General features: G+C 38.5%; 1 protein-coding gene across 3 annotated transcripts; it reads left to right on the top strand.

Moving 5' to 3' along the window:
• Nucleotides 1-836: 836 nt before the first annotated feature.
• Nucleotides 837-24,962, top strand: SPART (spartin). 3 transcript variants are annotated; one of them, XM_063305690.1, is made up of 9 exons: nucleotides 837-993; nucleotides 5,355-6,173; nucleotides 7,238-7,435; nucleotides 12,572-12,695; nucleotides 14,598-14,792; nucleotides 15,077-15,235; nucleotides 15,329-15,419; nucleotides 18,544-18,636; nucleotides 24,432-24,504. In XM_063305690.1, exons 2-8 carry the CDS (start codon nucleotides 5,364-5,366, stop codon nucleotides 18,602-18,604), a joined length of 1,638 nt encoding a protein of 545 aa, XP_063161760.1. In that variant the 5' UTR covers nucleotides 837-993; nucleotides 5,355-5,363; the 3' UTR covers nucleotides 18,605-18,636; nucleotides 24,432-24,504. The 3 variants fall into 3 exon arrangements, with proteins under 3 accessions (XP_063161760.1, XP_063161761.1, XP_063161759.1); XM_063305691.1 differs by having other exon boundaries at nucleotides 18,544-18,604; nucleotides 24,432-24,500; XM_063305689.1 differs by lacking the exon at nucleotides 18,544-18,636 and having other exon boundaries at nucleotides 24,432-24,962.
• The last annotated feature ends 263 nt before the right edge of the window (nucleotides 24,963-25,225 follow it).

The following is a 25,225-nucleotide window of genomic DNA, read 5'->3' on the forward strand; positions in this document are numbered from 1 at the left end:
TTTGGGCCTAGGCCCTGCATTTGAACCTGGCCTTGTAATTAGTCCTTTAGCAGGAGCTTTCTATGCCATGAAAAAAAACAAACAAGCAGGCACTAACTTCAGCTGTAGTCTAGAGAACCAGCATGTCAACAGGTAAGGGGGATTCCACCTTTCAAACCCATATGGTGTGATCTAACCCAAGACAGAGTTATTGGACCTCAATTCCCATAGTCTCCCAGCCAGCAAGGAGGATTAAGGGAGTTAGCATCCAAAACATCTGGAAGGGACCATACATTTTAAGGGTAACTGGGACACTTTCTTCAAAAGTACAATTCCCAGCATTCCAAAGCGAAGGACGCCATGACTCTAATCCAGCCTCCAGAAATAAAACCATTACTTTAATCCAGAGTTTCTCAATCAAGGTTCTGTGGAATCCTAGGATTCCATGAGAGGTCACTAGGGGTTCCCTGGAGATCATGATTTATTTAAAAAATTATTCCGTATTTGGGCAACTTCACATTAAAAAGGTACGTTTCATTCTTCACTTTTAGTTTAAGAACACTGTTAATGCATATATACAGGCCTACACATGAAATGAATGTAATAATTTTGTAACTTGTGGCCTATATTTGAGCCTGAATGTGCAGGGGTTCCCCGAATGCCTGAGAAGTATTCTAAAAATTCCTCCAGTGTCAAAACGTTGAGAAAGGCTGCTTTAATCTAACAATGCAGATAATAATTATTCCTTGCAAGAAAAGCCACTTCGTTCTACAAGAATTACGGTAAGTACCGGGCGGGCGGGATTTCAGGAGGAGGGGCGGCAGCTCCCCCTGGCGGCCAAAAGAGACTGAAGCGAACCAGAAGCTTCTGGCGGAGGGAAAGCTCGTCCGGCAACAGGCGGCTGACGGCAGCCGCTCACGTGACGCGCCGTGGGCCGAGACCCCAACAGCTGAAGCGGCCGCCCAGAAGGGGGCTTGGAGAGGGGCTTCTGCCGCAAAGCCCTGGGGAAGTTGGGTGAGTGAGAGGGGAGGCGGGAGGGAGGAGGCCGGCGGGACAAGTGAGAGGATGAGCGTTGGCCCAGGTGAAAGGGGAACTTCTGGATGGACAGGTATGGGGCTTGCAGCGTTTCGAAAAGGCATTAGCACCTGGCGACGTGCTCCGGTCCCCGGCCTTTTGGCTCGCGCGGGATGCGATGTTGCGCAGCTGGGAGTGACCTCTGGGCTGCAGACGCTTAGAGGCCCTGCCGGTCCGTGTGCAGGCTTGGCAGGAGGAATAAGTCTAAAGGTCGAGCCCCGTATAACCGGGTCGGGATTGCTTCGGGTCTGTGGACTTGCGGGAGGTTTTGAGTCCAGTTGCTTGGCTGATAACACAAGTGGTGGGCATTTAATAATTAAAAATCGCGCTGAAGTCTGAAACATCACTTGCCAGCGTTGAAAGGAGGTTGCGTTGTTTTTATTGGTGCATCAGGATAATTACTTCGGAGCCGGATTCTGCGGGTGTGTTCGGACGATTTCGTTCAGTGGTATTTATGTTCAAACCAGCACACTTAGAAGCCAGTTCCCACATGGGTCAGCTGTACTTAATGTCTAGGTAAATTGTGCACAGGATTTCAGGAGTAGGCATTAGTTCAGACTTAAAGTGGAAAAGTTTAGGTCTTACCAGGACATCCTGTATTTCATATTTAATTACAGGTCTGGCTCTTGTTGAAACTGAGTTACTTGAACACAGTAAGTCATTATTTGCTTAACCTTAGTCGCTCATAGTGGATTCATGTCCTGGCCAGTGGGTTGGACTAAATAATCTCTAATGTTCCTTCTAGCTTTTACATTTTATAATTCTCTGAATAAATCAGAATTGGAATGATTTACACCTCTCAGTATCCATAAACTATGGGTCCTGAATATATTGTATTTAGTATGATGTGTAGAACTGAATTGTAACAATCTGGATAACACCTAGACAGCAGTAAAGTGATAAAAAGATCTTGTAAACCTAGTGATATGTGAACCTAGACATATGATTCCATCATGGGACATACTCAGATTGTAATGGCCCTATTGATACAACTTGCTAAACCAAAATAAATCACATTACAGCTTAATGTCTGTGTGCTAAAACATGCTCTGGTTTTGGCTCAGCAATTTATAAGCCATGGTTCTGGGTGTTGTATGACACAGGCAGTTCTGCATATGTAGAATTACGACATCTGGGATTTAGTAAGGTAGCTATATCATCTGCTCTAGTGCAAGCCATTCCATCTATTGCCTGTGGATTCTCATGGACTAGGATACTGATAGCTGAGGCTGAACTTTGTAGCTTGGAGTCTGAAGGTAGCTAAATTCCCCATAACATTATGACTAGGCTATTTTCTTCCTTAAGTGCTTTGCTGATTCTGCTGTTGTCGGAATATTGCATTGTGACTGCAGTTCAGGGCAACTTCAGAGGCACTTTCTGTCCTGAAACACAAGAAGCTTACAACTATTATTTCTAGGAAATCTTTTAGTTGCATCACTCATCCCATGACAGATTTTGAAATAACTCATTTCCTAGCAGAGATTAAGCTCAGAAAGTTTACAAAATGTGTAAGTGAGAATTAAGCCACAATGCAATATGTGAAACCAGTTTTTGTGATTTATAAGCCAGAATATTGGCTTATATTGACCTCACGGCTATATGGATCCCTGGAAGCATTGGGTACAATCTCTGGAGAACCCCAGAAGTTGTGGGTTTTAATATACGGATACTGAAGAGCAATCATATTATATAGATTTTAATTACAGTGGAATATAAACAACAATTTCTTCTTCCCCCCGCTTTTTTGTTTTTGGCTCTGTGCAGTTTTTTTAGAGTGTAGTTCTTGGCCTGCCACTCAAAGGCCAAATATGGCCTTCTGTTCAGAAATGCTGCCAGTTCCTGGGTTTAGTATATTACCTGAACATAACTGTGATTTATTCAGTAAAAATAATTAAATAAGCATGAGCCATTTATGTAATTGTACTGAATTTTCATACCACCCAATAACAGTAATTCTCCAGGTGGGATGGACAAATGAGATATAGTCATGGATGGTGATTATGATTTTACCTGACTGCAAAGGAATTTAGGCCTAAGATTTATGACTTGTGAAATAAGGCTGTAGCCAGTAATAAGGAGATTGTGGACTTTCTTCTGAATAAATGTTCTGTTTAAATTAACCTATGGAGATATTGATGACAATTATTATTTTCTTCCTTTAAAGCCAAATTTAAAAATAGTAAACAATTGTAAAATACAACTGCAGGACTGTGCAAGTTTAGTCTACAGCTAAGAGGTTTAAATGCCATTTCTCTCTTCAGTGACTGAGGGTAATGAGCTTCCTGCACTTAGAAAAGTAGGTTATTAGGAGTTGCTATTTTCTGCGTAAAGTGCTTTACTACCTGAGTTCGGTAATTATACTGGCTGTCTCTGTCACATATTATATAAGCTGCCCTTAGATGCTGTCTAAGAGTAAATATTTGGAAGTGCCTAAGACCTAGCCATTTTAGAAGATTGATTATTTATTTTCTATCCTGTCTTTATTTTTTTTTAATAAATAAGTCAAGGCGGTGAACATACCAAATTTTCCCCACAACAACAACCGTGTGAGATGAGCTGGGCTGAACAAGAGTCACCCAAGGTCACCCAGCCAGCTTTCATGCCTAAGGCGGGACTAGAACTCTCAGTCTCCAGGTTTCTATCCCATTGCTTTAACCACTGGACCAAACTTGCTTGTTAGAAGCCAGCAGTGGAGGTTGCAAATGGTGATCATATGACCACGGGATGCTGCAACTGTCGTAATTGCAAGCCAGTTGCCAAGCATCTGAATCATGATCATGTGACTGGGGACGCTGCGATGGCTGCAACTATGAGGAACGGTCATAAGTGCCCTTGTTCAGTGCTCTTGTAACTTTGAACGGTCACTGAACGAGTGCTTGCTGAATGAGGACTACCTGTAATTAAATTATTGCTGACTTTTAATAACTTGTAATATCCTACTTGAATAAAAGTATATATTGATAATCAGCTCTCTCCCTTTTTTTAAACGAATGTGTGTGTGTACACACACACACACACACACACACACACACTGTGTGTCATTTGTCTAGCCATAGATTTGTTTGGAGGTAAGGCAACTATTTTAAGTTTGGTAACTTGGATTTTTCAGGCAATCAGTCTGCCATAAGAAGTTTTTATGGAATGTAGTTTTTAAAGCTGTCTGCTCTTGCATCAGAGCTCAGCATATGACAATTTTTCAACCTTGTCTGGGCCCAGAAGCTAAGCAAGGCCTAGATAGTAATTTTGATGGGAGACCACCAGGGAATTCCAGGGCTGCTGTAGCATACTGTATGTAGGAAGTTAGAAGTCCCAGAAGAAGTGAATGGTAAGCCACCTCTGTACTGTTGTCAAAAAAGCAAAACGTTATGTGTCCGGATAGTTTCATGAGGTAGCTTTTCTTGAGTGGGCCTTCACTTCTACCTTTCTTGCATCAGATCAGAACGCCCATAAAAACTTGCAAAGTTTTAAGGTGAATTAGAAATGTGCAATATTGGGAATAAACCAGTGTGAAAAGCCTGTTCCAGGTTCTATCAGTGAAATGAATGCCATCTTGCAGGACCTCGGAGATGTGCCTTGTCTGTGGCTGCTCCTGCCCTTTGGAACAACATTTCCTGTGAAGTCTGTATGGCCTTAAACCTCTGGTAGTTTTGAAAAGCCTTGAAGGTCTGTTTTTTTAAAACAGTCTTTGGGACAGTGTAGTTTGTAAACCCATTTGTTGATCTACATTTTATGGCCATAACCAGTTTTGTTATTTCCCCAACAATAAGATCATTTTAGCAAACATTGTTATATGCATGATTTCTCTTGCATGATTTATCTTGCCTTGTTGTTTAAATCATCTATGCTTTGTAAGGTGCCTAGAGTTGCTCTTGAGACTAAGGCAGCGTCTACATTGATTAAATAATTTTAATTTTTTATTTTTTATTCCGCCTTTATTATTTTTACAAATAACTCAAAGCAGGGAACATATCTAATACTTCTTCTTCCTCCTATTTTCCTCACAACAATAACCCTGTGAGGTGAGTTGGGTTGATAAAATAAATAAATAATGCTGTCAATCAGGAGTATAGAACTTATAACTCTCCAAATGTTGCTGCAGATTCCCAGTCTTGAATACGATGAAACCTATTTCATAAAAAGATAATTTGCTATCCTTTTAATTTAAGGGTTCATCTGACATTACAGTTCTGTATGTACTGTATGTATGTACCTGGTTTCACTTTAACCTTTGGATTTAGATACCTTCTACTGATGTATTCTCTTCTGTTCAATGTCTCCAGTTAATTTATTCTGTGTTTCAGTGTGCAATAATGGATCAAGGACAGAATTCAGCTATGCAAGAAAATGCAAATGCCAAAGCAATTGAAGATGAGTACAAGAAGGCTTTTGTGTTTGTTAATAAAGCTTTGAATGCAGATGAACTGGGTCAAATAGAAGAAGCAATAAATTATTACATGCAGGGGATTACTCACTTACACAAAGGAGTTAGCATTCCATCAGAAGGTCTTGAAGGCACCAAGACCCATTCAGTACCTGTTAGGCAAATGCAGCAAAAGATGAGAGAAACTTTAGAGAATGTTAATTCTCGTTTGAGACTTCTAGAGGAAAAATCCCAAGAAAATATCACTGCAGTCAGGTCCAGTATAGAGATGCCCAAGTTATACCCATCAATTCCATCCAAAGGAAAGACTGAGAGGCCTCCTGTGCCTAGTTCATTAACATCAGCACTTCAGCCACTTGCAAGCAATGGAAATACTGGATCTACAAGCCAAGGGCAAATGGCTGCAGTGAGTCCATCATCTTCAATGCCCAATGAAGCACCCCCTGCTTATACTCCAGAGGCCACTGATGGGCACTATACTGTGTCCTATGGGACAGAGTCTGGGGAGTTCTTATCTGTTGGAGATGATTACTATAGCAAATGCACTCAGCCACCTCCTGTTGAGAATTTTGGAGTAGATGCTGATGAATTAATCCTCATTCCCCATGGTGTGCAGATTTTCTATGTCACCCCCGATGGACAAGTTAGCGCTCCCTCATATCCTGGATATCTTCGCATTGTAAAGTTTTTGGATACAGATAGTGCAGCAGCCCAGAGTCGTCCTCCTGCTTTCCTTCAGGTAATGCCTGCTTTGCTTGTACTTTGATCATAGTCTTCCCAAGCCATTAGGCAGGATTTCTTGAGGAAGTGGCAGCAGTTGTTGGGAAGCCACAGCTGCTCTGCTTGTGCTTTAGGGAATAATTATTTTCCAACTGTGTTCATATGAAGACTTTTTGGAAGTTCCACATTGAGAAGTGTTTCCTAAGGTGTGTTTTTCAAGTAAGGCAGTAGTGAAGGCCAACAGGTCTGGCCAAAGCAAACTCAGTGTGCAAGCTACTATGCATTCCTGAGCCCCATACATGTAAATGAATTCATTGCATAATTCTTACACTGAGGTTTATCTTAATCTTGACTTGCTATTAAATCACCATTGATAAATTTGCCCTACTCTCTACTACCTGTGAAGACCTTCAGCATTTACATTTTGCTTTGAACTTCAGTCTTCATGCAGCTTTCTAAGACATGACAATTCTTTGGAAGCGGTGAAAAATCTTCACAGCTTGAGCTAGTTATAAGTACTGGATTCAGCTTTCAGTGTGTATTGAGGAAATGCTAGAAGGCTGCTGTTCAAGCAGACATGTCAACTCAAAGGCTACCTAATATGACTTGGTATGAATCAGACCACTATACTGTAACCCCAGACCATCTATATACAATTCACTGGCTTCAGCAAAAACCAATACAAAATACAATGATAGCTTCTTGTTAAGCCTCTGCTAGAAAAGCCTGTCTTTTAAATATCTTCTAATACACTTCAAGGCTGTATCAGTTGAATAGAAGATTAAATATATAATTGAAGAGCTGAAGGCCATATTTGGGGATAATATCTAGGATACAGTGAGGCATAATTGTAGCAGGTTAAATACATCGGGAGCGTTTCATACTCTGAAAACTTACATGTGTAGTTCTGAAAATAGCCTTGCAAATGTAATTCCTGGTCCCCTTCGACAGAGACCTACCAAAATATTAAAAAGCAGCTATGAAACTATCAGATTTGTTTACTATATTGGTTCTTTAATTAAACAGTGAAAATTTTTGTATTGTTCATTAAGAACTCAATCCATTTGGCTTTCTCTCTTCCAGGTTTGTGACTGGCTATATCCTCTTATGTGCAGCCAGTCACCTGTTCTCTCATGCAGCTCTGGAGTCTACATGTTCCCTGACATGATGTCACAGGTATCAGGATCCTATGTAGGCGTAGTGTTGTCTTCAGAACTTCCAATTGCTGACCGAGGACTATTTGAAGATCTGCTAAAACAAATGACTGACCTTAGAATACAGGTAAATGCTTGTCTCATGCAGTTGTTCCACAGAAGAATTTTAAACAGTGTACTAGAATTTCTTCTCATGCCATCTAGCATACATATTGTTGGACAGGTCTGTGTAAATCTCAGTTATGTAGTGGCCCAGTTGACAGGAACACGACAAAGGGATTTCTGAATGAATACAGTGAAATTGTAGAAGAGTATTGGTTCTATAATTCAACATTATTTTTAATCTATTGCAGTTTTTTAAATTATTGTCCTTTTATTGATTTCTGGTACAAGGTTTAATTATTGGCCTGAGTGATGAGTAAGCCACCAGAAGTGTAGTTATGCATTTTTTCTTAATTAAATTATTTTTCTTTTCCTCCACCCCCACCCAAAACCCCTCTTCAGGTAGATACAAGAAGATACAACTACAATAAATATGATGGGAATAGTCCAGTTGATCATAACAAAGCAAAGATTAAGCAAAATCTGTTGCAGATATTTTTAAAGATCTCTTTAAACCAGACATTTCTAGATAAGATTATGAAGATGTAACTTAATTTTCCCTTTCACTTCATGAATGGATTAAATATTAGAAGTGTTAGGATGGTAGGAAATCCAGCTGATGGTAAATGGAAGAGACAGTCTTCCAATATGTATATAAAAGCAGATCATTAATAGTGATTTTAACTTTATTGCCACGCACTATTGGTGAAAATAGTAAACTTTAAATAAGAAACCACATTCTCCTTTTAGTTATAGTCATTTGGAAATCCACTGTTTAATAGTAAACAACAATTGGTTTAATTACAGTTTATTTTTTACTTCACTATTTAACTTTTACTTGATTATTAGTCACCTTGGGTATTATTCTTTGGGTATTTAGTCACTTGCATGCTTTAAAAAGGATAATTTTGTATGGCAATAGTACACTGTTACTGTGAAAGAATGCAGAATAGATTCTTTGTTGAGCCTTCAAACTGTTGATGTCCTTGATATGGTACTGCAGGCTCCAAGATCCCGTGAGGGAGTAGGGTTTCCATCAGGATGCCAAAGATCTTACAAAGAGCTTTTTGAGGATTTGTTAAAACAGAAATCAGATCTTGGAACTAAGGTAAATTTGAGGGCTATGATTTAATGATGGTGGCAAAATTTTACAAATTGCCTTTGTTTTGCAATGTGCAGTATTTACTTACTGTAGAATACATATGTCACCAAAAAGTTATTTTGTGAGCCAACTTTATTGAACCAATAAATATTAGATATATCTAAAAGAAAAAATGAGGATTTGGAGAATGATGGTTTGGCAATCTGCGTAAATTTGCCATGTTTCAGGGAACCAGAGACTTGCTTAAGTAGCTCCATTGTTAAGGGGACTATTTTTATCCTCCCTCATTTAGGGTTTATATCTGTGGGTTTTCTATGATATTTATTATAGTTTTTTTATATTTTTATCTGCTACAATATTTATTGTTTTTATCTGATCGTTGTATGCTGCCCAGAGTCACCTCTGGTAAGATGGGTGGCTATATAAATTGGATTAATAAATAATTGTTTAGAAAAACACATGCTACTAGAAAAAGATGTCTGAGATAGTTCAACTCAACAACAATGGAATAGTTAAAAGAGTTGCATGACAGAAATTATGAGATGGACATAAATTGGTAGTAAGAACTCAGTAGAGACACTTTTCAGTGAATATAGACCCAAACTAGATCTATCTCTAAATACTAGGATACAGTTTAAGGACAGGTGGCACTGTTAAGTTTAACTGGTAAAATATTTTGCACAGTGTGTGAACCCAGTCATAAAAAACATTTTTTAACCTTGATTTGTTGAATAAGTCAGCTGCCAAGATCACAGAGTGCGCTGTGCTATAAATCATGTCTAGTTTGTCATGATATATGAACTGAGCTCATCAGTCCTTGTGCTTCTACAGTGTATAATACTGTAATCTTCTCTGACCTATCAGTGAAGTTTTATGTCTGCATCCTCCTCCATTCTCCACTGTTTAAGTGCGTGGATTAGGAGTCTAGTTCACACATTGTGTTAAATTTAAACGTAGCTTGTTTACTTTAGCATGTTGTGGGAATTTCTTAAACCAGTTCCTACAATGAGCCATATTTAAAAACTACTTCAATTTAAAAACCACTCAGAAAATGGATGAGCAGTTCTGTTTTGACAAGAGTTATGGGACAGTTCTAGAAAAATGTCCATTTTTATATTTTTAAGAATGATCTTGTAATTTTTAGCCATTAACAGTCCTGGTCAGATGGCTCGGTTTTTGAAATGTTTGTTATCAGATTCAATATTATATAATATTTCAGTTACTGTAATGTTTATAAAATAAAAAGAGAATGTTATGCCAGATCCTGTTAATTCTGAATGACCAACTAATAAAATATTTTCAAAATACAGTAAATATATCTTTTCAACTATATGGCATAATTAAATGTTGGTCTGGCTTACCCAGTATCTATTTCTGTTTCACAGTAATTCATTTGGTGAATTTACAGAGGATTAATCATTAATGTACACTACTTGCTTATGTTTGGGTCCTGTTGTCACCTAAAGGCCATTTTTAACCAATAAGCATATATGCTAACCAATAATCATCCATAGAGAAGGATGCCAATCCAGCATTATTAAGCAGCCATATTGTCATGAGCACTGATGGTGAGCAGGAGGGGGCCCCTATCCAGGGGGGAAAACGCATGCGTAGTAGTGAGGAGTTGAGCAGTCATTCAAAGAGACACAGAACAGACCTGCCTTGACTTTTGGGGTTTATCTGTATGGGTTTTGTCACACTTCTTCAGTTTGTTAGGATTTTCTGTCTAACGAAGCAGTAATAAAACACTAGAGACTTATTCCTCGTCTCAGCATGGTTCCTGACTGTTAGGACACATATTCTGTGAATGTGCAAATATTTAATGAATGTGCAAAATAAGTTTTCTATATAGAATTTACATTGTGATGTATATACTCATTAATGTTTTCTTGAGGAATAATGTCAAAATAATGTAGCATTTCTGGAGATTTAATTGATTATAGCATAGACAATGGTTCCACACTTTATCTCACATTCAGTATATTCAATACCTAAATAATTAGTCTTGAAATGAATTTGCCCAGACATTTGTTTGTTTGTTTGTTTGTCAAATTTTTATCACTGCCCATCTCCCCCCTAAGGAGATTATTGATATCTAGTTCTTTATCCAAAATGTACAGCTGATAATTTCTTTGACAAAAAGGGCCATCTAACTATCACATGATTGCATTTGTCCTATTCCTGGTTGTGCCAGTGTGAGAAAAACCCAGAATAAATAGAATGAATGCTTTTATTTTGATTGTGAAGGCAAAACACATAGAAGTTCATTCACCCTTCTTATTCTTGCTCCTGGGGGTGGGGTGGGGAAAAACCAGAATTTCATCTTCCAGTTGTGAACAGCTGAACAAAGGCTTGCGGTTTTAACAACAAATACAAGCACTGAATGAAATAACAAAGGGCTTTCTCCTTAATCTGAAAGAATACTTTCTATATAACCTTTCTATTATACATAATTAAGAAAGTATAAATAAATGTAAAGCAATTAGTAAACAAATACAAGATATACTCTGCTTTAGAAGCTCTCAATTAAAACTAATTAAAACAAAGATGGAGAGTACGTGGAGCTCCAGATGTTAACTGAAGTAGAACATCTGACAACCCCTCCCATTGACCATACTGAATGAGGTTGCTTGGAATTATTCTTCAGTGACATAGGTTCTTCACTTAGGGCAATCAGGACAAAACACATAGGTAGTAATAGGTAACTGAGTAACCTTCCACATCAAGGCTTCTAGAGGGAACCTCTTCATGTAGAATGATCTTCTCTGATCTGGTGATTATCAGATGTATTGGAATTGAATTCCAGAATTCGACTTTGATATTGATTCTAACAGTGAACATGTTATATAAAAATATTCTAAATAAAATTCCTGATCATGATAATTTAGAATTACGTGATCAAGAATGCAGTCTCACAATGTAACTGTCTAGCAACTCTGAGAAACATTACTTTTTGAAGAATATATAACCATGTTATCTGTGAGAAGATTACAAATTCTGTAAATTGTATTAAAGTATAATGATAATCAAATTATTAGGGAGGAAGATTTTTAAATCTGTAAGCGTATGATGCAATACTTTTGTCAAATTTGGTAGTATTCTAAAATGTGTAATTTTATATATTCCAAATCAGAAAACTTTATCGTCACAATGTAAATTCTCTGTAGGATGACATGATTTGTAGCTAATTTAATAGGAGGGCTAGGAGGGCCTTTGTGCAACTTTGTGTTGTGCGCCAGTTACGCCCCTTCCTGGAGCAAGAGGCCCTTCAAACGGTCGCTCATGCCCTGGTTATCTCCCATATAGACTACTGTAATGTGCTCTACATGGGGCTACCCTTGAAGAGTATCCGGAAGCTACAGCTGGTGCAAAATGCAGCCGTGTGGGCGATCTTGGGTTTCCCAAGATCAGCACACGTCACCTCTTTGCTCCACGAGCTGCATTGGTTGCCAGTATGCTTCCGGGTCCAATTCAAGGTGTTGGTTATCACCTTTAAAGCCCTATATGGCACGGGTCCAGGTTACCTAAGAGACCGTCTCTTCCCCATCACATCAACCTGTCCCACCCGGTCGTGCAGAGAGGGCATGCTACGGACCCTGTCTGCAAGAGAGTTCCATCTGGCGGGGCCCAGGAGACGGGCCTTCTCTGTAATAGCACCTGCCCTTTGGAATATCCTTCCCCCAGAAGTGAGATTGGCTCCCTCCCTCCTGGACTTTAGGAAACAGCTAAAGACCTGGGTCTGTAATTATGCCTGGGGCGGGAGAGAGAGTAGCCATTCCTGGGGATGGTTAGTTTCTTAGAAGGACCCAGCTCTGCCTGCTAATCATAAAGAACTTCCAGCCATCAATGTTTTTATTGTATTTATTGTATTATGTATTATAGTGTTTTACAGTTTTATATTTTTATTTATGTTTTATTGTAAACCACCCAGAGTCCATTTTGGGAGATGGGCGGTGAAAAATTTGATAAATAAATAAATGTTTTGCTTTGGTTTTCTGTTGTTTTATTTTTGTGGATACGTTGTGGATACTTTTGTGGATACTTATTTCATACTGTTAGCCTGCTGAGGCTTCAAGTGATGTGATCAACCTTGGTCAGACTGTACGTATTCAACCAGCGCCTGAAGAGAGGGACCGAGAATTACCTGACTGGAGTGAGAAAATAGCTCATGGCATCTTATCAGGTACTCTCAGACATAGAAGTAAACATCAGCCTTCAGATACTATATGTTGCAAATTTCCAAGTATGGCTGGGTATTTCTGGAGGTTGTAATTCCAGTGCATTTGTATGGTACTATGTTGAGTAAGTCTGCATTGATGCTTAGTTTAATCTCTTGCTATTATGCCAATATAAATTTTTAAAACCGTAATAGCTAATAAACAGTGGAGTGCATCCAAATTTTAGTAAAACCATGTTATATTCCTATAAACAGAAATTCCAGCCAAGCATGATTTGTGTTCATTATTAGTTCTATTAGATGAAAAGATGGTTTAAAAAAATCAATAGATACGTTTAAAAAAAGAACAGTTGGCTCCAGTCTTGCACTTCAATCCCAAAGTGCCGTCTTGTTGGTGGAAATATCTATCATTTGATATTAAGATTTATTTTAATAGATTTGTAAGCATGAGTTGTATTGAAACCTGCTCCTTTAGCTGCTTACAGGTTTGGCTGAAGAAAAATTAATGTGCAGTATGAATATCTTCCCTAAAAATTTTCTTGGTCTAATTTTCATTAGCTGAAACTCAAGTTTGATTCTAACATACCAGTGCGGCTCTGAGGCAGGAAAAAAGTTAGCATAGATAGTCCTCCCTTATTGTCCATTCATTCAGCGACTGTTCAGAGTTACGACAGCGCTGAATGATGGAACTTACGACTGGTCCTCGAAGTCCTGACCATTGCAGCACACCCACAGTCACATGAGCAAAATTTGGAGCCACTCGAGCCCACCCACATTTATGACCACCTTTTGGCTGCCTCCCTACCTGTTGCCACCAGCTGCCCCCACTGCCTGGCCCTGCCCACTGCACCACGTGCCACTACTGTACTGGCCAGGGGCTTCTTTCACACCAGTGCAGCTGGGTCTTCTCTTGTGCCCTGCCCAGGGCCTCTGTCTGCACCTCATGCAGGGCCTCCATTTGGGCCCCACCCAGGGCCTCCATTCATGCACAAGCCAGCTAGAAGTGTCCTCCTTTTGCGCACTGAGCTTCTTTTGCAAACAAGGCCCTGGCTGGGGCCCGAATGGAGGCCCTGGGCAGTATGCAAGAGAAAAAAAGGCCCTGGCTGGTGCAGTAGCAGCATGTGGTATAGCAGGCGCAGCAGCGGGCAGGGCTGGGTGTGAGGGCAGCTGGGGGCAGCGGGTAGGCAGGTGGCCAAAATGTCAGAGATGGGGGGAGGTAGGCAGGTGGGGGGAGTTTCATCATACGGAGTCCCTTACCAAGGCTTGGGGCTGGGAGGGACCAAGCCGGGAATGGCTTGGATTGGGGTGGGTCCTCGCCTAACGACTCCTGGGATTTGGTTAACAATGGCATCAGGGACTGCTGGAACTGCTATTGCTAAGCAATGTAGTCACATGATGTCATGCTTTACAACTGCATCACTTAGCAACATAAATTCCGGTCTCAATTACCATCGTTAGCCAAGGACTACCTGTACTGGTACACTTTTTGTTTTAAAATGTGCGTCTTAAAATGTTTTCAAATAGGTAATAAAAGTTCTTTTTAAAAGATGGCAAGAAAGCCAAAATAATTCCCTGACAGATCAATGACTAAAAATCAAATGGTAATCTAAAGCAAGATATATATCTAGAAGATGCTCAACTCTGTCAGACCTCTAGGAGTTACTGATAAAGAAATATACACCATGACTTAGAAACAATCGCATGCCTGTTTTCATTTTGCAGAGAGATTTCTTGGCTGACCTTGGGACCATGACATTTGGGGATGGAGGAGGGTTCTGGCTCTTTGGATCTCCCAGTGTTGTAATTTGAATAATAAAAGCTTTGATTTAACAGGAACAAAATGCTGTCCTAAGGACTAATTCTTGATAATGCTACTGCATAAATATTGTTTGATATGTTTTCATAAAGGAGCATCCTGGTTGAGCTGGGGTCTAGTCAAAGGAGCAGAATATACTGGAAAAGCAATCCATAAAGGAGCCTCTAAAATAAGAGAACACATTCAGCCAGAAGAAAAACCTCTGGAGGTCAACCCAGCTGTAGCAAAGGGACTACATGTAGCAAGGCAAGCTACAGGGGGAGCAGTCAAAGTCAGTCAGTTCTTGGGTAAGACATGAAAATCCAGTTTCCTTCAAAAAGTCATGAGTTGCTTAGCATGGTTTATATGTTTTCTATGCTTTATAGTTTCAGATTTTTTGTCTTTAACTTTTTTATAAATATTAAGAAAAAAATCTAGAGTTGAGAGCATTGGACCATCAAGTGACTATCATGTGAGCTTCCACTGAGAAACTAGACATGTTGAATCTCGTTAATTGTTTCAAACTATTTTATGCTTGCTTACACACCATTGACAACTGAAATGTCAATTTCAGTAGTGCTTTCTGTTTTAGTTGAAGGCCTTTGTTCAATAGCAAGTTGTGTTGGAAGAGAGTTAGCCCCTCATGTGAAGAAACATGGAAGCAAGCTGGTTCCAGAATCTCTTAAGAAAGACAAAGATGGAAAATCAACTTTGGATGGTGCTCTAGTTGTAGCAGCAAGCGGAGTTCAAGGTAACAAAATTAACATGGCTATTTGTCAATGCACTGTAAGTTAATTTTTTATATAGTAGTTATCATTTGGTTCTAATAACTTTATTTTTGCAGGGTTTTCAACAATATGGCAGGGTTTGGAATGTGCTGCAAAATGCATTGCTAAAAGTGTATCTAAAGAGACAGTTCAGACTATCAAGTACAAGTAAGTTAATTTTTTTTCCTGTTCTGCAATAGATATATATGAATGTTAGGGAATTACGATTGCATAAAAATGCTTTGTTGAACTTTAATTACTGATGATGGTGGTGCCATGTATTTAAATACATAGTTTTCCCAATTATATACAAATAAAAGACAAGTAAAAAGGCTTTGTCGCTGAAGAAGTCTTCTATTCAGTAGTCCTGTCCCCAAATACCTTTCTTCTGCTATGTGCTGCAATGCCAAAAGTAACATGGACTGAAACACAAATCCTTCAGTATAGCCTCTCTATGTAATATGCCGTAGATAAGGGGAGAATTTAGCCTTTTTATTTAAAATTGGACCACGTAACCCTTTTCTATATCATTAAAGTATTTTTAGTTACTAACCATGATACTATCTTTCATGTAAAAGTCATGGAAATAAAACAGGTAATGTCTAGTAATGCACTATGTTCTCCATGTAAACTGTTTCCACACTGAAAATATTTCCCTTCTTTATGAAGTTCACCCTATCACAATGAGAATTATTACCAGCCTTATTCCTTTTGACTACTGAATGTGTATCAAATCTATGGAGGAAAATGAAAGTGTGTTTAGCTTTAGCTTAGCTTTGACTACATGCTCTATCAATTTCCTTAAGTTCTAAAAGAAATGCAAGTGTTAGCCATAGCTGGTGTTTTTTAATTGAGCTTCTCACAAGTGGTAATAATTTATGAAATAGATTTCTGTGGTAAATACAGAATGGCTTGAAAAGAGATACTGTACAAAACATTAGGTCTAACTTCTGAATAGCCATTAACACAGCTTGCAGATTCTGTTGAATCTTATGTTTCATTGATTAGAGTTTGTGTCATGTGATGAGTCAAAAGAGGTGTAAACTGGGGCAGGGGGCTCCCTTTGAAGGTATATTATGCAAAATTAATAAGCTATATGATATGTGATGAAATTAAAACTTTTTTGGGGCTGCTCAAAAAGCAGAGTAGGCAAAAACAAATAAGCAGTCTTAGCCAAATCATAAAATAAGGGAACTGTAGTGGTGTCCATTAATTAATTGATTGATTGATTAATTAATTAATTTTACAAATTTATTCACGGCCCATCTCACCCCTACGGGGGGACTATTATATATAATAGGTGGAGGGGAAAGATATTTATAACATAAAAAAAGCAATTGTGCAGCCTTCTGGCTCATGTGTGACCAGCATTTTGAGACCATATGAAATAAAGTGGCAGTCACAATGGACGTAGTTGAAAACACTGGTTTACCGGATGGCTAATTGGTGAGGTTCTTCTTCCCACCTTTTCTAGCCTAAGATGCTACCCAAAAAATGTCTGTCTGGCTTATGTAAAATCTAAGTATGCTTGCAAATCAAGATGATTCTGAGGCAAGGGCTGCTTCATAACATACCAGCTTCCTTCTTAATTCTAGTTAAAATTAATTAAAACAGCAAGGGGGGTAGGGTCATGGTGGGTGCTGAGAGAGTTTTTGTGGACACATTGGTGCCCATGAATTGCACATTGGGGATAAAAAGAACAGAGATAACCTGAACCAGAAAGACAGCTGGAAATATTAAATGAAAACATATAGGACTGAAAGAAAACAAAGGAGGATACAGAGTTCTTGAGAGAGGCTTACATCTTTATTTCTGTGGTAGAAAACTTACCAAAGAAATCCAAGCAACTGGAGAGGATCCAGCAATCATTTATTATTTCCAAGGTCAGCAGGCTACAATGAGTCACTGGTCTCTTGCACTCAGATGAGCCAACAGCAAAGGCTACAAGGTTACATAGTTCTTATATAGGATGTTGATCAAAGAGAGTTTGAGCATGTACACACATTTAATAGATCCCAAATGAATAGGAGAACTTGCTTTACAACTGATAGGCAAATGAGATAACAAGGAGACACTGCAGCATTATCCTTTGAAAAACAGAGTTGCTGCTTTGATATACAAGAGTACCAAGTCTTTTACTATTATTCAACAGGCTGACACTGAAATAGTAGTAATAAGAGTGTGGTTAATCCAGCATTCCTGAGCATATTTCTATTCCCTGAGAGGCATAAATTTTGTAGGAATTTGGGATCATTGAAAATGTCGAAATACAGGTAGTCCTTGTTTAGTAATTGCCTCATTTATTTATTTTTTATTTTTATTTATTTATTCAATTTATATTGCCACCCATCTCAAACTAGTGACTCTGGGTGGCTAGTTTAGCGACTGTTCACAGTTATGACAGTGATGAAAAAGTAACTTTGAGACCAGTCCTTGCATTTACAACCTTTGCAGGTCTGTAAAGCAAAGGAGAGCTGAAATAAGATCATAAACTTGTGATGTTTCACTTAGTGACCACTCTGCTCAATGACCAAGTTGCTGTTCCCAATTGTGGTTGCTAAATGAGGACTACCTGTAAAGACAACAAGTATGTCATGGCATGAATATTAAAGAAATACACCATATAGAATACACAATAGCATATATATAGCTAATAAATAGAATCTTTGATTTCCTCCACAGTACAGTGGATTTTTTTTTTTAAATATAGTCTTAGAACAGGGCTTCTCAACCAGGGTTCCATAGAACCCTAGGGTTCTACAAGAGGTCAGTAGGGGTTCCCTGGGAGATCATGATTTATTTAAAAAAATATTTCAAATTCAGGCAACTTCACATTAAAGAGGTGTCATTCTTTATTTTTAGTTTAAGAACGCTGTTCATGCGTATACACGGGCCTATACATGAAATGAATATAATAATTTTGTAACTTGTGGCCTATATTTGAGCCTGAATGTGCAAGGGTTCCCTGAGGCCTGAAAAACATTTCAAGGGTTCCTCCAGGGTCAAACAGTTGAGAAAGGCTGTCTTAGAATGTTTTCCAAACTAGCTGGCTCTCTTCTGGGTTGAAGGCAATTTTTAAAAATGTGTGTAATTGACATGATAGTGAAATTGAGATAATTGAAAGAGTTACATTTGAAAATGCTATTTAATACAACTTGAGCTTCTAAAGTCCATTACATTTGTACTGTATCCTTTTGGGCCAAAATAATTGTATAGCCCAAAAGCATTCCTTGAGGGGCAGGGGGGAAGCTAAATAATATTTTGTTCATGTTAATTTTTGTTTTTATTTTAGATTTAAAAATAGCAAAAGTGGAGATGAGAGTTCAGTGGTCATTAGGAGCAAAAAGCAATAAGTAACTTGCAGTTATCTACAGAAATTCTTTTGGTAATCTTCTTTTAAGTATTCACACCTTCTCAATGAAATATATAAGCAATCCTTTTCAAATGGAGAGCCACATCAAAAATTTCTTTCATGCAAGAAAACTATGGCTTAATTAACTGGCATACAATATGACTAGTATTTTCCTTGTCATAATGTATGATGTTAGGAGTGTTTCTGTGGCCTCTCATATTCTATTTTGTGTTTCTATTAGCAATGGGTAGATTAGATTTTATTTTAGGTATATTTTATTTAGACAAGAAGTATGGCAGTTGTAAAAATGTATAGCATGATTTTCTGTGGATTTAAAATGTTCTGAAAATCTTGCAGCAGTAATGTGAACTAAGTAATAAAGTAGACTATAACAAGGTTAAGGTGTTTTTTAAAAGAAAGATTCCCTAAAGTCAAGCTGGACTCCTAATAACTACATGGACACATCCATGTCATTTTCTTAGCAACAATACAGAAATGGTTTGTCATTGCTTTCTGGGATATTTTTTGAACTTCCCAGTCTAACTTAGAGCCATGGGCTTTCCTGGTGGTCTCCCATCCAAGCACAATCATGTTCTGACTTGTCTAATTTTTGAAATCAGACAAGATCAGCCAGGTCCTTGCACTATCTTTAGTGAACATTAATCATGGGGTCTCTAGATGTTTCTCCCTCTTATTCTGCTTAACTGCAAACATCCTGTACAAAGTGCTGAGACATGAAAATGGCAGAGTATTCATCATGACCCAAACCCTGGGCTTTCATGCTGCACCCCAAAGTCAGATGCATGAATGTAAGTCACATGCTTAGCACTGCAATATGTTGCATCATTCCACCCCCTCCCCTGCTCCATGGACACCCATCATCTCAGGCTAGTGTCTTTCAAATGTACTTGAATTCAGTGCTGGTAATACTCCATCAGCATTAAAGTTGCATCATTTTGTAGGCATCAAACTGGAAAGGGCTACTTTAGTTCTTTGGATACTGTGGATTAACTGATATAGTTTATTAGCTCACTAGCTGCCCAGAGTCACTTGCTGAGATGGGCGGCTATAGAAATCAGTCAAACAAACAAACAAACATCTAATAGACTATGTGTGTAAAATATATGAGATATTCTCAATTGAAGCGAATATTTGTAGCTCAGGGTTGAACTGTGGAGTCCTTGGTGTTCTCTGAGCCTTGTTGTTTTCTTGCAGACGTTTCATTGCCAGACTAGGCAACATCTTCAGTGTGAACAGGGAGAGGGTCTTGCTCTCTGTTTATATACCATGGTTTGCCCTGCTTGTGTTGGTAGGGGTGTTGTTCTCTCCTTGGGAGTTCCTTGATTGGGCTGTTGTTTGCTGCTTGGTTGACTGAGTTAATAGTTCCTTGATTAGGGTGCATTGTTCCTGTGGTGTTAATCCTAGTGTTGATTTTTGCATATCTGGGTGCTGATTGCTGGCGAGGAGGTGTTCTGGTCCTTTGGCTTTTCTATTGTCTCTTTTGAATGGTATGTAAATGTTGTTTACCTCTATGTGTCTGTTGATGGCTACTTGGTCCAAGTGCCAGGCTTCCAGGAATTCTCTAGCAGTTTTGGATTTGGCTTGGTTTAGAATGCTCACAGTTTCCCAGTTGAAACTATGGTTGAGTCTGTCCATGTGTTGTGAGATTAAGGAGTTCTCATCGTGTCTCCTGACTGCTAGTTGGTGTTCATGGATGCGCTCTGCTAGTCTTCTGCCTGTCTGTCCTACATAGTGGCTGTTACAGTCTTTGCATTGTATGTTGTAAATAACTCCTGTTTTTTCTTCTTGGGCTATTGGGTCTTTTGGCTTGCTTAATAAGTTTTGAAGAGTTTTAGTTGGTTTATGTGCTACGGTGATGCCATGTGGTTGTAACAGTCTGTTGGTGGTTTCTGAGATGTTTCTGATGTATGGCAGTGTTATCCTTTTCATAGTTTCCATTGGTTGGGTTGTAGTGGGTTGGGTGGTGAGGCACTTTTTGATAAAGTTGAGCAGGTATCCATTTTGTCGGAAGATGCTGTACAGATGATCTTTTTCTTTTTCCTGGTGTTCTGGGTTGCTGCAGTGTGTAAGTGCTTGTCTGAATAATGTTCTTACACAGCTTCTCTTGTGGGAGGTTGGATTGTTACTTTGGTAGTGGAGCACTTGGTTGGTGTGGGTAGCTTTCCTGTAGACTTGTGTTTCTAACTTACCATCATTTCCTCTACTGATGAGGATGTCCAGGAATGGTAGTGAGTTGTTGTTTTCTTCCTCCCTTGTGAATTTTATTCTATTAAAGATGTTATTGATGGTTTTGTGGGTTTCTTCCAGTTGTTCCTTTTGTATTATGACAAAAGTGTCATCTACATACCAGATCCATACTTCGGGTTGTTTGTGTGGGAGTGCTATCCTTTCCAGACGCTGCATTACAATCACTGCTATAAGTCCTGAAATTGGTGATCCCATAGATATTCCTTTTTTCTGTTGGTATATTTCTCCATCAAACTGAACGTAGGTTGTAAGGCAGAGGTTGATGAGGTCCATTATCCTGGGTATTTCTATTTCTCTGTATTTGGCTAGGTCAGGTGTGTTGTGCAGAACTGCAGCCATGGATTCTTTCGCTAGTGCCGGGTCTGTGGATATTCTCATTTTCTCAATACAGGTAGGTCTTGATTACTGCGGTTAATGAATCCTATAAAATGGTTGCATTATTCGACTTTGCACTATTGTCAGGGCAGCCACGCTCTGAATAAGACACAGACTCACTTAGAAGTTCTAAGGATTTCTGGCTTTATTAGAACGGAGTGCGTGCAAAGAGAAAGACGGGAATCCTTATGTGGTGACAGGGTGCCCTGTTTATACTTTGCTGGCGGACGTTGTGCTTCTCTACCCTCGAGCCAGGACCAGATGGGTGCTTGGGACTGCGATGCGTCAGCTGATGGGCGATCCCGGCAATCTCCTTTGTCTCCCTGTCTTCGTCCGGACCGGGTGCGTCCCTTGGGGAAAATGGGAAGGTGTTTCCCCGATCTTCCGATAGGCGTTAAGTCCTGTCTGATGGGCGCTCCCATTATGTTGGATATTCCTCTGTGGACATGCGTGCCTGAGGGAGGTGTGAATGCATCCCCTGGGGGAATGGGAAGGCGTTCCCCCTATCTCTTTATGGGTGCCAAGTCTGGTCTGAGGGGCTTATCTATTGTGTTGGGGATTCCCTTCTGGATATGGGTGCTTGGGGGATGTATGAGTGATTTAGGGATTATGCTTATCCCTTCCTCTTACCTAAGGGATGCTTATCCCTTCCTCTTCCCCGTTGTGATGCACATATGCCTTGCAACGGGGGACATGACAACTATTCGACGTTATATTTCTATGGAAAATAGTGTTATTGGTTCCAGCCTGACCAAATAGGCAATGAAAACATTTAAACATAAATTTTTAGGTTTATTAATGAAATGGTAACAGTAAAAGATTAAAAGAATACTTACACCTTAAATTTATTTTTAACAAAGTCACAGAGCAGTTATAGAAAGCTAAAAAGAGTTCTAAATATCCTTCCTATCTATCCTCTAAATAGATAGATCTCATACGTATCTAAAATAAATAAGTGAGCAAGGGACAAGCTGGAGGATAACCGATATCCAAATTGTACCTGCTATCTCCTGTATTCTGCTGTAGTTCTTCAAAATGAGTTTTTTTTCCTGAGCTTTCCTCAAACGGAACCTCCCCTTTCTCCACTTTGCACACACGATGATTAGCGTCTAAAATCCCGAGGGTGACTGCGCAACTGCTAGCCTTAACTGCACGTGCGCTAGCCTCGAATTAACTGAATTTTGGCTCACATTAAACACAACTGGTTATCAATTTATAAATCACACTAAATTGAATATCGCACTATTTGCACTTGCACTAATCGCAACCTACCTGTAGTTTTAGCTATATGTATGAGAGTCCTAGTCCCGCCTTAGGCATGGAAGCCAGCTGGGTGACCTTGGGCCAGTCCATCTCTCTCAGCCCAGCTAACCTCACAGGGCTGTTATTGTGGGGAAAATAGGAGGAGGCAGGAGTATTAGGTCTGTTTGCTGCCTTGAGTTATTTATAAAAATAATAAAGGTGGGATAAAAATTAAATAAATAATAAAATAATAAACAGTAATGATACTTAAGACTCTTCTGAAACCCTGAATTTCTGGATTAATATCAGTTTACTTGTTGTTTGGCCCTGGTTCCATCTCATCTCCTTGAACTTTCTGCTGCTTGTAACTGTTCTTTCTTAAGCTGTGTCCATATCTTATGTTTTTGATCTTATTCTTTGTTTCAGAATAAGGCAAACCCTAATAACAGGGTGGTTGTTGTGGGGAAAGTAGGAGGAGGCAGGAGTATTAGGTATGTTCGCCCCCTTGAGTTATTTATAACAAATAATAAAGGTAGGATAGCAGAAAGAAGAAAAAGAAAGAACGAGTGTTACACAGATTAGTCTGTTGATTATTTAAAAACCTTGTATTAATTTTGGTTTCTTTTGATTGGTTTTATCATAAATTCTGAACACTTTCTGTATCTACACATATTAAATATAAATATTTTAAATTACATAAACTTCTACCCACTATAGTGGAATATATAGTTTTGAGATGGTGTGAATATGCTTTCCTTGGCTGTAGGTGAATCAATTCTTTTATAATGTTGGTGTTAATGGCTCATTTCAAGGTGAAATTAATACAACTAGGAATGATTTGCTATCTAATCAAGCTGATTAAATTTGTGTTGAACAAGAAGCTTTCGTCCTATCCCCAAGAATGGAATACCATCTTTAATTCCAATCCACTTTCTTCCATGTAGTTGTAAAATGTGTTCTGAAGAATTTAGTTGGGACTTGGATGTGTAAACTAGATCAGTGTTGTTTATGAACCCAACCATTATTGTTTATTCAATTAACTATGGCTTAATGAAATATGGAAAGCTACCTTAACCTTCCATGATGAATCCAAGAAGGTATTTTTCTAGCACATGGTCATTGTTATAGATGGATCACATTGATTGCAGTGATTGGAGAGAATTAAATGTGATTGTACAGCAATGAATTGAAAAACAAAAATTCATAATAACAAAGGAAATAGATCCACTATGAACCTGAATTGTAATGGCTGTATTATATACCTAGAGTGTTGATTAATTTAAGAAACCCTTATTTTTCATAGTAAAGCTTTTTTTTAAAAAAAAAATCCTTTAATTACTGTCCTTGAAACCTTAAATTCATTTTCATAAAGCATTTATTATGTCTAACAGCTTTAACAAAAATCCCACATCTAATTTAACTTCATTTTTCTGGATGGAATGAAGTTTTTCATCAGCTGTCTGTATAAGTAAAAACTTGGCCATTGTATTTAAAAACTATAAAAGTCCATGCTTGTGTAACACTTAAGGCCATGATTTAACTACTATCCAATAAGCCAAGTAACTGGGTTTGTATCTTAAGCCATAAATCCTGATTTACAAAGAACAGTTTCTGATTCCAGAATGTGTGTCAAAATCAAATAAACCACAACATGGTGTAGCATTAAATGTTAATCAGACCAAGTCATATACTTTCCTGAAGGAAGGAAATAGAAGTAATTAAAAATGGGATGCATTAGCACTTCTGGTGGAAAAACCATTTAATTGTTCTTTTCTACTTTCAAAAGTCTTCAAGAGGGTAATCAAGCCAATTCCTATATTCTTAAGAGTAGATTTTTCAATTAATGATGAGTGGTGTGTGGCTTATGGGAATACGTATAAAGCAGCTTTCCTTAATTGTACTGTACTAAAAATTAAGTCTTCCATGTTCCTTCTTACTTTAAGGTATGGGGATGATGCTGGCCATGCTACGAATAATGCTGTGAGTTCTGCCATCAATGTTGGTGTGACAGCTTTTAATATTGACAATATTGGAATCAAAGCTATAGTCAAGAAAACCGCAAAGGAAACAGGCCATGCAGTCCTGGATGAATATAAGATTACAGGAAAGGATGAAAATAAAGCTGTGGAAAAGAAAGAAAAAATGGATGAACACTAAATCCATGCAAATGAATTGCCAAAAGCCTTAATATATGCTTAAATGAAATGAACTAACAGACTTGGTATTTTTATAATCTTAAACTATCTGGACTTAATTTATCAAACTTGAAGTTTAACTCTCCTAAAAATTATTCTTTCTGTTTGCATAACTCCAGTACTGCAGGCTCCCCCAGCCCAGTGCTTTCCATACGTGAAACCAACTTCTAGCTAACATGGTAAAACTTGAAGGCCAGTACATCTGGAGGGCACCAGGTTGGAGAAAGCCACTTTAAACGAAAACTGAATTTGCAGTAGCGTTTAACTTGCACAAGAAAACACCGCTGCTTTTTAAGATGTAAAATGGAATATTAGAATTTAGTTTGATATATACTGTTTTAATAACTTCTACTTTATTTTTGTCTGAATCTTACTTCAGTAGTTAGTTAAACTGTACTGTTTGATTAGGTAGCTTTGAACTTCATTACACAAACAACTGATTAAGCTATCAAATTCTTGATAAGCTATCAAAATCAGTTCCACTTCTTCAGAAACCAAAGATTGATATTGCAACTATTAATGATAGTTTCAACAATAGTTTA

The sequence above is a fragment of the Candoia aspera genome, chromosome 5, assembly GCF_035149785.1.
Source record: "Candoia aspera isolate rCanAsp1 chromosome 5, rCanAsp1.hap2, whole genome shotgun sequence".
NCBI classification, from domain to species: domain Eukaryota; kingdom Metazoa; phylum Chordata; class Lepidosauria; order Squamata; family Boidae; genus Candoia; species Candoia aspera.